Source organism: Urocitellus parryii, chromosome 3 (assembly GCF_045843805.1).
Source record: "Urocitellus parryii isolate mUroPar1 chromosome 3, mUroPar1.hap1, whole genome shotgun sequence".
Taxonomy (NCBI): Eukaryota; Metazoa; Chordata; class Mammalia; order Rodentia; family Sciuridae; genus Urocitellus; species Urocitellus parryii.
The window spans coordinates 5,003,903-5,016,315 of record NC_135533.1 but is presented as its reverse complement, the minus strand read 5'-3'; the positions used below and the strand labels follow the sequence as shown (position 1 = coordinate 5,016,315).

General features: G+C 53.3%; 1 protein-coding gene across 2 annotated transcripts in view; it reads right to left on the bottom strand.

Moving 5' to 3' along the window:
* Positions 1 to 6,986, bottom strand: part of Prkag2 (protein kinase AMP-activated non-catalytic subunit gamma 2) — a 263,776-nt gene extending 256,790 nt beyond the window's left edge. Inside the window, exon 1 of one of the 2 annotated variants that reach the window (XM_026413849.2) lies at positions 6,393 to 6,986. In XM_026413849.2, coding sequence (XP_026269634.2) covers positions 6,393 to 6,506 — 114 coding nt within the window. In that variant the 5' untranslated portion in view covers positions 6,507 to 6,986. The remainder of the gene's footprint in view (positions 1 to 6,392) is intronic. The other variant, XM_026413848.2, reaches the window with a different exon arrangement.
* Between the last annotated feature and the right edge of the window lie 5,427 nt (positions 6,987 to 12,413).

Genomic DNA, 12,413 nt, shown 5'->3' with positions numbered 1-12,413 from the left:
AAGAAGGACTCCTTCAATTTGATGCCTCAGCACTTTATCGGCCTCCACTTGTTCCACATTTTAAAGGGTGTTGACAAAGTTTAGGGGTTATGGGTGGCTCCCCCCCTCTGGAGGGTAATGGGAAACAACTGGTATTTTAGGGGTGGTCCTCATCACTGCTCACACCCTGGGTTGAAGGGAGGATGGGCAGAGATGAAGGGACCGACACCTAGGGAGCATGAGGGCGGGATTCTCTCCCAGCCCCCCAAGTGCCTGGAGCTCCATCCCAGCAAAAAGATGCCCAGGAGCCAAGAGTCCCTGGCAGTGAGCAGAACAAATGGGAATGGGAAGACGGGAAAAGTAAGAGAAAACCGAGTCAAGAATTCACGCCATTTCCCAACGTGTTTATTTAGCTGGAGGTTTTAGAGGGCACACACTGATTTAATATTTAACATGAATGAAGTCTAAGCAGATTAAGAGGTTTCAACAAAGGCAAGGTGCTCCCACATAATTTCTTCAGTCAATGTGGGGCTAGTCAGCCAGCCAGTGTGTGGTCAGCGATGGCTGTCACCACAGTCAGAGTCACCAGCCCCAGTGGAGACGGATAATAGACAGGCTTTCTGGGTTTACTGGAGGAGGTCGGTTCAAAGGAAATAGGCAGGAGGAATACCAGCGAAGCCCTCAGGACCTGATGGCCTGTAGAGCAAGACACACCAGCTGGGTCAGTCACCACCTGCTGACTCGGTACCAGGATGTCCACCTGGTAATGATGACCAGGGCTGGAGGATCTGCATGGGTCACGTGGCTACTCTGAAGAAGGCAGAGCCTCATTCCTGTAAGGACCTAGAAACTTCCCACCAACAATACTAGGACACCAGAGTCAAGGTGCACACTTCACTTCCAGCCTGGCCGTCCAGCCACCCACCATGTAAATTTGAGGGGACCATCTTAACGTGGGCATAAGCGGGTACGATGAGGGAATTCTCCTCCGGGCTCTGCAGTCTGTGGGTGTGCTCTGCACTCCAGCCGTGAATGCTTCGCCAGGGCCACTGGCACTTGCTTGGTATGGAACAGCCCTGGAGCAAGGAGAGCCATGGGTCCATTCTCCAGCTGCCCACTCCTTCCTCAGGTGCAGCTCTGCACCGTGCCCTGCTGGCCCTCAGCCAGCATGTTCTGCCCGTGCTCAGCCATCTCACAGTCAGGGCACTATGGAGCTGCATTTAGGCTTCATTTATCAACCCGGAAGCCACAGGAGAGTTCTGGGAGCTCCATCATCGAGTGGCTGCACTAATGAACTGTACAATATCATACTCTGGGCCCTATAAAGAGTTTATGGTGCACCAAGCCACTGAAAGGCTCAGTTGAGAATAGTGCAAAATGATTGACAGAAGGTGGAGAGATGTTAGGTGGACATTTAGACAGACAGATGATAGGTAGGTAGACAGAAGTACTAACCTTGGGGACAGAAAAAGACAGATCAGTATTACACTACGCTGGAAGGCAACTGTTTTTAAATCCCAGTAGGATAACAATCACCTGGAGAACATAATAAATATGCAGAATCACAGGTTTCAGCCTCAGAAATTCTGATTTAGTAGGTCTGGGCTGAGACCTAGGATTTTGCATTTTAAACAAATACCCAATGATTCTACTTCAGCTGGTCCAAGAACCACACTTTGAAAAACCCTGCCCTCAACCCTAACCCAGCTAATAGGTTGTACAAATTAACCCAGGTCAAGAGTAAGGTCAAAGCTGACACCACCATTGTGCCACCCGGCGCCCTCTTTCCCCGAGACACCAGTGCAGGCCGTTTCATTGGTGAGTGACAGAGAGCCTACTGACATCCGCTCCTCCTGGCCTGGGGGCTGAACACAGTGTGGGGTGGGCCCACTGCAGACACAGAGGGTGCTGCGGCCACAGGGCAGGTGGAGGCACAAGGAGCAGCAGACCCTCCCGAGCCCAGTGGTGTCTCCACAACCTTCTGTGACCAGCAGCTGCTCTTGGCTCTATTGTCGGTCTGACTCGAGTGACTATGGAGGGTGTCCGGAGCTCCTGTACCATGAGAGCTGGGGACATGTGCAGTCTGTCACTAATGCCCTACTCAGCAGTGTTCCCACAGGCTCTGCCTTGGGTCCTTCTCTCTGAAGCCCCTCCTTCCCCTTGGCTACCTGCCCTGTCCTTGACTTGTAAACAGTCCCAAAGACCACAGCGTGCCAGCCAACAGTCACGGATCGAGGTAATCCTGGGGGACTCATGGCTTGCAGCTTTCACAGGGAAACTGCTTTTTCTGGCACAGAAAAAAAGGAGAAAGAACACACTTGCTCCCAAAGTGCAGGCAGAGCATATGCAGGGCTTCATCTCCAGTGAGACACTTTGGGAAGCCACCCCTACGGTCCTCACTGTTCCTCCTGCAGGCACCAGGGGCCACGGCTCCAGCCACTGTGCCCATTTGCTCCTTTACGGGCCCAGTGCATCTCCAGACTGGAATCCGTGCCAGCTGCCCTCCTGTGAATCCTCCCTGCCCCTGGCAAGACCCGAGAAGGTAGCCCATGAAGGTGATCCGAGATGGCTGAGAAAGAGGCTAATGTCAGGCAAGGTGACATTCTCAGACCCAAGAGCTACTTTCTCTTCCTGAGTATCTCGACACCCATCTAATCAAACTTACAAAATTATTTAGTAATTATAGGTTTCTCTTACCGGCAACAACCCACAGACACTGGGGTGTCCCATGAAATGGATTCTTCTTCCCCAGGACCTCAAGGCACAGCAGGGGCCCTGGCAGTAAGGGAGCAGGCTAAATGGCCCCTGGGAGGAGTTTGCAGTGATTCCCCAACACAGTGAGCCAGATGTGGGGGTGGAAACTGAGGTCCTAAAAGGTGCTCATCCAATTGAACCATAAGACAGGTTGCTTGGATACTAGAGGCCCCAGGAGGCCTTGTCACCACAAATGCCACTTGTCACCACTAAATGACTAGGCTCACAGGGCCACCAGAACCTTGATGTCTTTTAGGAGAAACTCCTTGGAATTGAAAACTGCCCTGGAAATGGCACTTCGGAGACACCACCCCCATCTGACCCTGGTCTTGAGGAGGTGGAAGTGATTTGCCCATGGACTTGCTGCCCTCAGCCCCAAAGCTGTGCCTGAACTCCCCCAGGAACCCACCCTGCTCCATGAACGCCAGCTCCATCTCCAGTTCCCTTTCCCCCATCTCTCTTGGCGTCTCCACCTGCCCTTCCTTGTTCTTCTCTGACCTCACTGTAGGGCCCTGGACCCTCACCCCTGGGGGTTGCCAGAGCTTCATGTGGGCTTCCCTGAGTAGGCACTCACCCCTCGCTCTGCTCTGCACACATTCCCAGCCTCCCTCTCATCGCCTTTTAGCGGCTTCTTAGGTTGGAGCCTTCCAAAATATCACCAGACAAGAGCAGGTGCGGCAGTTTAGCTCAGCTCAACTGAGTGAGTGGGGGGAGAGGCAGGGAGCCAGAAAGCTGAGGAGGGTGCAGTGGGGGCTCAGCCCTGCCAGGAACCCCCAGAACACCCTGCAGAACCCACGTCAGAACTGTCCCCACCAGGAGTAGGGGAACTGGGCTACTGTCCTCCAATGACACCCTCCTTAGTGGAGGGTGTCCCTCAGGACATTACCCTAGCCCTTCCAGGTGTCCCTGCACAGGCTGAGCCCACTGCTCTGCCCGGAGTCCTTCAGGCAGAGACAAAGGCATGAGCAGGCAGCTGCCCTATCTCAGCTGCAGGGGACTTTGGGACAGGTCACCAGGGAAGGTACAAGGCATTGACAGTGTTCACTGTCACTTCTCCATGTCTTAAGAGGAGCTCCTCGCTCCCTTGGCCTGGTCTTCAAGGCAGGGTTGCCTGGTGAGATACAGGTTGCCCAGTCCACATAAACGACGGTCACTTCTAGTAGGCATGTATCTAAAACACTGCGTGTTTATCTGAAATCCAAATTTAACTGGGCATCTTGTATTTGTAGTAACAAAATCTGGCGACCTGGTTTCAAGGTCCCCTCTATTCTGGGCTCCATCCGTACAGCTTTTCACGGTATCTGGAAGAGGCCATCTCTCCCTCTGGGCCTGAAGTCTTTCTACACACGTCAGCACAGCGTCTCTCCTTCCTCTCTCCTCTACCAGCAGCCATTGTCTGCACTGGTCATCTCACGACCTTGGAGTGCTCACTAGTATGTCTGAAATACTCACTTTCCCAGACAGACTAATTCTTAGCTCTCCTACCACAGTGACCAACAGGTCGTTACTAGCTGGTATACAAAGGGACCCTGAGGTCCCACCAGCAAGCACAAGCTCTGTGAGGACTGAGTCAGAGCCCCATCCTTTGGTCCTGTCTCATTACAAGGAGTGTAGTGGGTATATGGTTAGACTCGTTAACAACTGGATGAAACTAAGACTGTGGTAAAACACTGCCAGAGTCACCACTAGCAGAGAAAAGGACGGTCAGGTGCCCCAACCCCAGCATGGGTTTTTCAAATCACTGTCTATGATTTCTAGTCCCTTAAACTTGGTCTGGATTTCATCCTACACTCCCATTGACATTGCCTCCGAAGTGTGCAGGCACATGGACGTGCGTACGTGCGTGCGTGCGTGTGCACGCGCGCACACACAAGCTTATACATGCATTGCAGACCAGCTTTCCACTTGACCTCAATACAATATGACTTGTCCACTGGACAATGTCAAGTTCTTCTCTCCCCCACCCCTCCTCATTTTTAAATTAGACATGAATGTGATAGTCATACATGCACTTTACATTGTAAAGACTTTTGCATGAATCATATTATTTCTACATTCCTATAAGGCATGAAAAACAAGTACTGTTTTCTCCATCTGTCAAACAGGGCAAATGGAATGGTTAAATGGTTGACTCAAGTGATCACTGTTTTAGCAGCAATGTCTTTCAATTGACAAATCTGGGTTTTAAATGTCTTTTTCAAATAAAGCCTTTGTTTCTGCATATTTGGGTCACCACCATGATGGCCACACAGCAGGGGTGGGGGTGTCCAGTCATCTGCTCCCTGGGTGCACTCCCCTCCACTGTCAGGATGCCCAACTTCAGTCTGCTCATAGGTACCCATTATATGCTGCAGGCTTGGAGCCCCTGGCCCTCACCTTCCTCACCAGGTGCTATTCACTCCAGGAGGGAAAGTTTAAGCATAAGGATCTTGGGGGAGAGTCTGGAAGGAAGGGCTCTGCGGACACAGGAGCAAAAGTCTAGTGCTGTTCCCAGTGAAGAGTGAGTGGCCAGGCGCTAGCAAGTCAGCTCCGCCTGTGGCTGTCAAGAAGGATTAGCTTGACTAGGTGTCCAGGCAGCACTGGGAGGAGGGTTGAACTCACTGCACACTGCCACCGTGCCCAAAACCCGCCACGCAGGAAGGGAACAAAATATTCTTTATGGAGCCCTCTGTCCATGTGTGCCGAGAGTCTGGCATGTGTCTGGGTGTGTGTTAGCGTGTGTGTGTGTGTGTGTGTGTGTGTGTGTGTGTACACGCGCGCGCGCGCCAGCTGGTGGTGTTCCGACTTTCACTTGGTTGGTATTGGCGGAGGGTGTGACCCAGTTGGGGGTTCCCTTCTGGTAAAAGTAAGGGCCCCGGTTCACCTCCCACGACACGACCCCACTAATGGGGAGGCCAGGACAAAGGTCTGGCGCTACCTGGGCAGGCGGACGGGATCTCAGGTGGGCGCACGACCCTACCCGTCGCTTCCCCTTGGCTGGACAAGGTCGATCTGCAGACCGATCGATGTCGCCAAAGTCCAGGTCGCCGGCGTGGCGGGGGCTGAAGTTCGCGGCAGCCCTGCACAGATTAGGTAGCCCCGAACCCCCATATACCACGTATGACCATACTACACTCTCAGAAGAGCCTGCGAGGAGAAGGGCTGCAGAGAAGCCCCCGCCCCGCGCCCAGAAGAACCCCGCAGAAAATTCGTGAGGAGAGAGATATATTTGGGGGCGCAGTTACACAGCCACCCACGCCACTGTCCCCACCCACCGCCCCTCCCCTTCGTCCCCGGCAGCCGCGCGCAGCTCCACCCCCGCGGAGCGCAGTCCACACCGTCCTTTTTCAGCAAAACAACACGATGCACCGCCCCCCCCACCCGCACCCGGCTGGATCCAGGGCTACGCCCAGCCGGCCACCAGCCGCGCCCGGCCCGGGAGCGCGCCCCGCGCCCCCACTCCTCTGCAGCCGCCCCCGCTCCGGACTGTCCCAGTGTCCGGGCCACACAGGTGGCGAGCGAGATCCAACCTCGCCTCTGCAGCCCAGTCGGGCCCTGCCCCTCCACCCTTCCCCCCTAGCTACAGAAGTGACAGGAGGGGCACGCACGGCGCGCGCGGGGCGTCCCGCGTTAACCGCCTCGGCGCCAGGGTCTGGAGCGACTGGAGGGCTGGGACTCACCGGAATGTGCACTCGCAGCGAACGCCGCTTCTGGCTGGGATTTTTCTTGCCGCCGCTCCCGCCGGGGCTGGAAGCCTCTTTCTTCTTCTTGGTGTCCATGGCCGCGCTTCCCATAACTTTAACCAGAAGTTAATTCCGGTGACTCGTCCCTGGGGTTCTGCCCCCTCCCGTCTCCCCGGCCGCTGCCGTTGGACTGGAGCCGCGCGCTCTTTATGACTGTCCTTCCACCCTGAAGACACCTCGTGGGGACTTCCGCGGGGAGGGCGGGTGGAGCAGGTAACTCGCGCCGCGCCACCGGAGCGGATGGCGGTCGGCGGGGAGCGCTGAGTTGGAACGTGCTCTTTCCTACGGAATCATCGGGTGCAAAGTCAGAGTCAGAGCCAGAGCCCGTGCTGGTTCGGTTACGCGTGGCAGAGGTCTCCTGCTGGGTGACAAAGTTTTCTTCCTTTTGCAAAGCGAAGCAACATTTTCCACCCTCTTGGCTCCTCCCACAGATTCCCAGAGGTAATCTGAAAGGCAGGTGCTATTAAAACACAAAAACAAAAAACAATAATTTGAAAACAGCGCTCCTGTGCCTGTGCCTAGGTGGAGACCGTGGCGAGAGCCAGACAGTTTGTACATATATACTTAACCCTCGGCCGCAGAATAAAGCAGCCTGGAGCCTGGAACCAGGGCCGTCCCCCTCTCTGGGCCAGAGGGAGGGCAGGAGGGGAAGAGGAGGTGCAAAGGAGAAGGCTCTTTGCAATTGGGCTACTGCGTGGCTGCAGGCAGAACTTCTGGCGGCTCGCAGGCCTGCGGGCCCGAGGGCGCGCCCGGAGCCCGGCTGAGCTGGGAGGGCAGGGCGCCCGCCCCCCGCCCACAGCCGTGCCGCGGTCCCCGGGGACTGACAGGGACAGTGAGGAGCCGGGCCTGGCATCGGCGCAGGCTCGAGGAGCTATGGGCGGTGGAAGGCGGCGCGTGTTGAACAGGAAGTGCGCGGCGTGCGGCGCCACTGCCCCACTCCCCGTCGCCTCCGGGTCGCCGCTCGCTGTCCCCTGCGGCCGAGGCCGCTGGGACTTTCTCCGAGCTGATTTCGGATCCATCGCGTCTCCCAGTGTCTCTGTTTAGGCCTGACCCCCTGAAACACACAGACGCACACGCGTCTCGTCCCTGCTGCAGGGGACCCGGCAGCGATGGGAACCCCCGGTTTTCGGTGGGCTGTACGTTGACCAGCACAGGCTTCACGGAAAACCGCCCACCTGGCGTTTGACCCCAATCCACAAGGAGAGCGGTCTGGGTCTCTGGGTGAGTGCAGGCTTTTCTCCCCCATCCACCCACCCACCCGTTCAGCTGTGCTTCATCAGGATTTGTGCAGTGGATCCGCGGTAAAGCTCACGTTCCCGCGTCGCGGAAAACGCAGTTCCTGAGACTGCGGGAAGAAATGGGTGAGAGAGGGCCTGAAAACCAGGGCCAGGGGGCTCCACGTGCTGCCACAGTCCTTCAGAGCCACTGGGCTGCGTAACTGGCACCGCCCGCTGCTGAGGCCCCGCCCCCAGGTGCTCTCCCGGATCGGGCGACCTCAGCTCCCGGGGTTGGAAGTGGGGAGAGTGGGGTTCGCTTCCCCTCCTGCTTAGATAGAGGACGCGGTGACTCCAAATGTCACTCGAGCTTTCTGAATATAGACATCAGCTCGGTCGTTCTGTACTCAGTAATGCACGCATTCCATTCCAGAGGAAGAGCGCAGCCAGGGTCATTTTGGAGACACCTTGGGGGTCCATGAGAAGTTGGCCTTAATTCCTGTCCAGTGCCGCCTCCGCACAGCCTTCTCTTGGGAGGAGGCGTGGTTAGCGCAAGGTAGTGAACGTGCCTTAGAAAAAGGCCACGTCTCGGCCCGGGGAGCCCTGTTTTGCCCAAGCTCAAGGTTTGCAGCCCAAGTTCTGAGGTAGATGGGTCCCTGGTCTTGGGGTGAGTTGAGGTCGGGTTTACCTGTCTCCTTTCCCCTGCTCTCCAGCCCGGCGTGAAGCCGGACTGGAAGACCCTCAGTCCCGCAGCAGCTCAGCCTAGTAGCTCAGGGTCCCTCTAAAAAGAGCTGTCTGGGGTGGACCACCAAGCTCCACCGTGGCCCCCGGTGTGGTGTGGGATTTCTGGGTCTTTTCCTGGGTGGCTCCAAGTTAAAGGATTTCAAGGGACCCCGCAAGACCTTCTTATTTCACTAAGTGCTCAAATCTCTGGTTTGAAGTAGTAGAGGGGAGGCCTTCCGCTGCCAGTTGGAGTTAAAAATGACCAAGGGTGTCCACCCTCACCACTAAACATCACTCCTGGATGTCATTTAAATGTCCCCTCTTTAGCTTAAAATGTTAACCCCTATCTCCATGATAATTTGCCGGGGGAGGGGTTGGAGTGGCATAAATCATGCCATTGGATTAGAACTGGGTTTGGAAGGAAAGATGGAGCCATAGGAAGGGAGCCGGCTGACCCGGAGGGAAGTCAGGGAGGAGCCACTGGGAAGAGCTCAGAAGGGGACATACAAGGTTTCTTATCATATCATGTGTTTTCTCTATGGGGCAGTTTTTAGCAATTACTATCCTGTGTACTTTTATCCATTGATTTCTATAAATTTGTACAATCCTTCATTGATGATTAGTTTATTCCCTGAGTTTATTTTATTGGAGTCCAAGTTTTAGTGCCTTGGAATTTTAAATTAAAACATTTCACTGTATTGCCTGCATTTTAACAGCATTCCCTCCCCCATTTTGTTACCATATGTTAATATTTCTGAAATTGGAGTGTTTCCTTTAGGTGATGTCAGAGGAAGGTTAACAGACATTTTTTTCTTCTCAAAAGATATTATTAAATTGATTATATGTCTTCTATCCAGACTGGAGGGAACACTGTAATTGTTTTGCTTTGGGGCACTTTCTGAAAACACCCCATTTTCTCCTACCTGTGGGTGTGCATATGGTTATTTCAGCCAGGAGCTAGCTACATGTGGTGTGCTCAAGCAGCTGTCCATGCCACGATCCCTGCCATCCACATTGCTGAAGGCCCTGCCTATGACCTTCCCAAAAATAATGCAGTAAAATATGTGCTGAACAAAATACCAAAATGAAGATAGGATTACTGAGTTTTGCCTTTTGCCTCAGGCTCCAATGTTGCTTGGCTCATTGATCCTGCCTTAGGGCAAAATTCTGATTTTTAGGAAAGATTACATTAAAATATCCTTTATATTGCTGGCTGAGTTTTGGGCGCACTCATAATATTTCCACCCAAGGCCAGAGCCTCATTCATCTCCCCCTTGTCTGCTCCGTCCTTCTGACTGATGGAAGGGTGAGAAAGAGCTTGCCGAGAACCATCCTGCGTGCTCCAGGAGGACTACTGGAGTCCCACTCCTCACAGTCACTGCCACTGTGTGCCAGCATTGCCATCGGGAAAAGGAGCGGGTGATCTTTACACAATTTCTGAAGCCCTTTGAACCAGGGCTTGTCTTTTGTCTGGATTATATTTTGTATGACTTCATCAATTTCATTGCTCTAGCAATTCACTTTTTCACAGAATTTTACAAAAGTACCATTCCACAATAAATCGGTAATTAAAAACAACAAAGATATAATGACGATAGACACACCCCAGGTCTTTGACCAGAGGTGGCTCAGGACAAGGCTTCCTGTGGAGGGGAGCGGGCATGCTGAGACACTTCTCATTTGAATTGCGGTTGGTCTGGGCAGATGATGGTGAGTCCATAGTTAGTGCGCAGGCTGTTGGGGGTTTTGCGTGCTTCAGCATATCCAGTGAGCAGTACTGTTAACCCTGTTTCCCAGTCCCAAAATCGGTGACTGTGGGACTGCTGTTCCAGGGCACTAGCATCACCTGCACAGCTGGAGCACCCACTGCTGAGTGCTGTCAGCCCTCAGGGCTTCTGCTCAACTTCTTGGCCCATCATGATGGCGCCACCTCTTCCCAAACCAGGGCAATGTTTCATTCAGAGAAGATGATTAAACTGATGCATCAAGCCAAGGCCTATGACCGAGTCGGGAACTGCAAGACAAGGGATGTTAAGACTGTGAGTAAAGGAAACCTCCACCCAGGGCTTAGGGGTGGATCCTGGTGCTTTAATTTCACTTAACCTAATTTTCCAAACTTACTTGTCTCTGCTTTTCCTACTTCTGCTTTTTCTTTTGTCTATTAATATCTCACATAAAGGAAGATGATTTTGGAAGCCACAGGTCATCTCTGCAGAGCATTGACAACCTAGAAGGGTTCAGAATCGGTGGTGTGCTCATGGATTCAAAGTCCACACCTGCCCTGTGCCCTTGGAATGTCACCGATGGCAGGATTCTGGGGACTTATAAATGGATGTGTGTGTCTGATGAATCCCCCTCCTCATTGGCCGTGTCCCCATGTGGGAAAGGTGACAGGAAGCAACTCTTTGGTCACCATGCTGGGTAGCTCATATAAATTATCTCCTCTAATGACAATTAGCCCCCCTGAGAGAACGGCATATGCACTTCACGGTCTGGGGAAGCTGCATCCTAGTTGCTAGCAAGTGCTTTGCATCCATTAACTTATGTCCCTTGGTTCTCATTGCTGTTCCCTTTATGAAAACAGAACAGATTTGCCCCCCTCCTCTTTTAAAAGCTTTATGCAAGACTGAGAAGACTCTCTAGTAAATGCCTCCCAGGTGACTTAGATAAGCTACAGAACATCTCTGCTGCCTTGTTTCCAGACAGTGATACAGGATTGTGAGAGCAATGGCTTATACCTTCAGAACCCCAGGGACTCAATTCCATGCCAAATGCCACTCTTGGAAAAATGATCCAACAAGGTGTGGGCTCGGGGCCTCTGTAAATGCTGTGCTAACTCACTGGACACCAAGCTCCGGGCTTGTACCTGACAATGGCAACCAAGGCCAATAGGCACATTCCCATTTCCACTTCCCTTTCAGCTTGGGCACTCACCAGTGCAAATGAAGCCACTAATGTTGATACCTGAGGGAACAGAGGCAGGGGGCCCGGGTGAGTGGAACACTGCCCTGGGATGCCAAATCTCCTGACCACCCCCTTCATGGGTCCATTTTGATTTTGGGGGGCACCCAGTTTGGCCCCCTCCTCCATCTCCTTTCAGGCTGCCCTTGATTCATAATGCCTGTCAACCCCAGGCAGCCCCGATGGCGAGATCCGGGATGCACTTTGGGAGGAGGAAAGGGCGAACTCTGTAGCAATGTTCTCCCAAGGGTCAGAATTGCTGTTCACTTCTTCCCTTGGGGAGAAGCCTGGGTCTTTGCCAGCGCTGTGCCTAAAAGCACATTCAGCAGTTCTCTAGAACAACAGATTCAGCAAGCAGGGTGCGTGGAACCACGCTGTGGGGCACAGTGGAGAGCGTCTGTTTGCTAAATAAAAGGCAGGTAATCCCAGCAATCAGCTCCCTTCCTGACTAAGGACCGTAGTCACGTAAACAGCATTAGCTGGGAATGAAGTCGTTGGTTCTGCCAACGGCTGCCTTCGTCACTGACCCACAGCATGCCCGTTCCAGTGATCTGCCTCACCTGCCATGGGGTGGAACGTCTGGGCTCCCCAGGTTGCAGAATGTGACTAAAGGTCTCTGTGTGTCAGCTCTAGACTTAGTTATTAGCATGCAATAAGCAGACCATCAACCCTGGGAAGTTTGGAGTCCCATTGTAACCTGAATATGGCTCCTGACCGTTTTCTGACCTCTTGATCATCTATCCATGGGTACGTGAGTAAATAATGCAAATTAACCATAATCATTTCCTGAGCAAACAAAGTTACTTTGGCAATTATACCAGCTCCAAAGTGCCTACACTGCAGGACAATGTGGCCCTAACGAACATGGGAGGGTGTATCTGATCTCCTGGCTGACCACTGATGACGTCCCCTCAGATAACATGTAGCTGACAGCCAGGCCTGGCCTCTAGAACATCATCAGGGCTTTTCATCAAGACTCCAGGAGAAAATAAATGCACATATCATCTGTGCCCTTGGCATGAGCAGCAAGGGTGACCTTGATTTTCAGGTGTGCACAGCT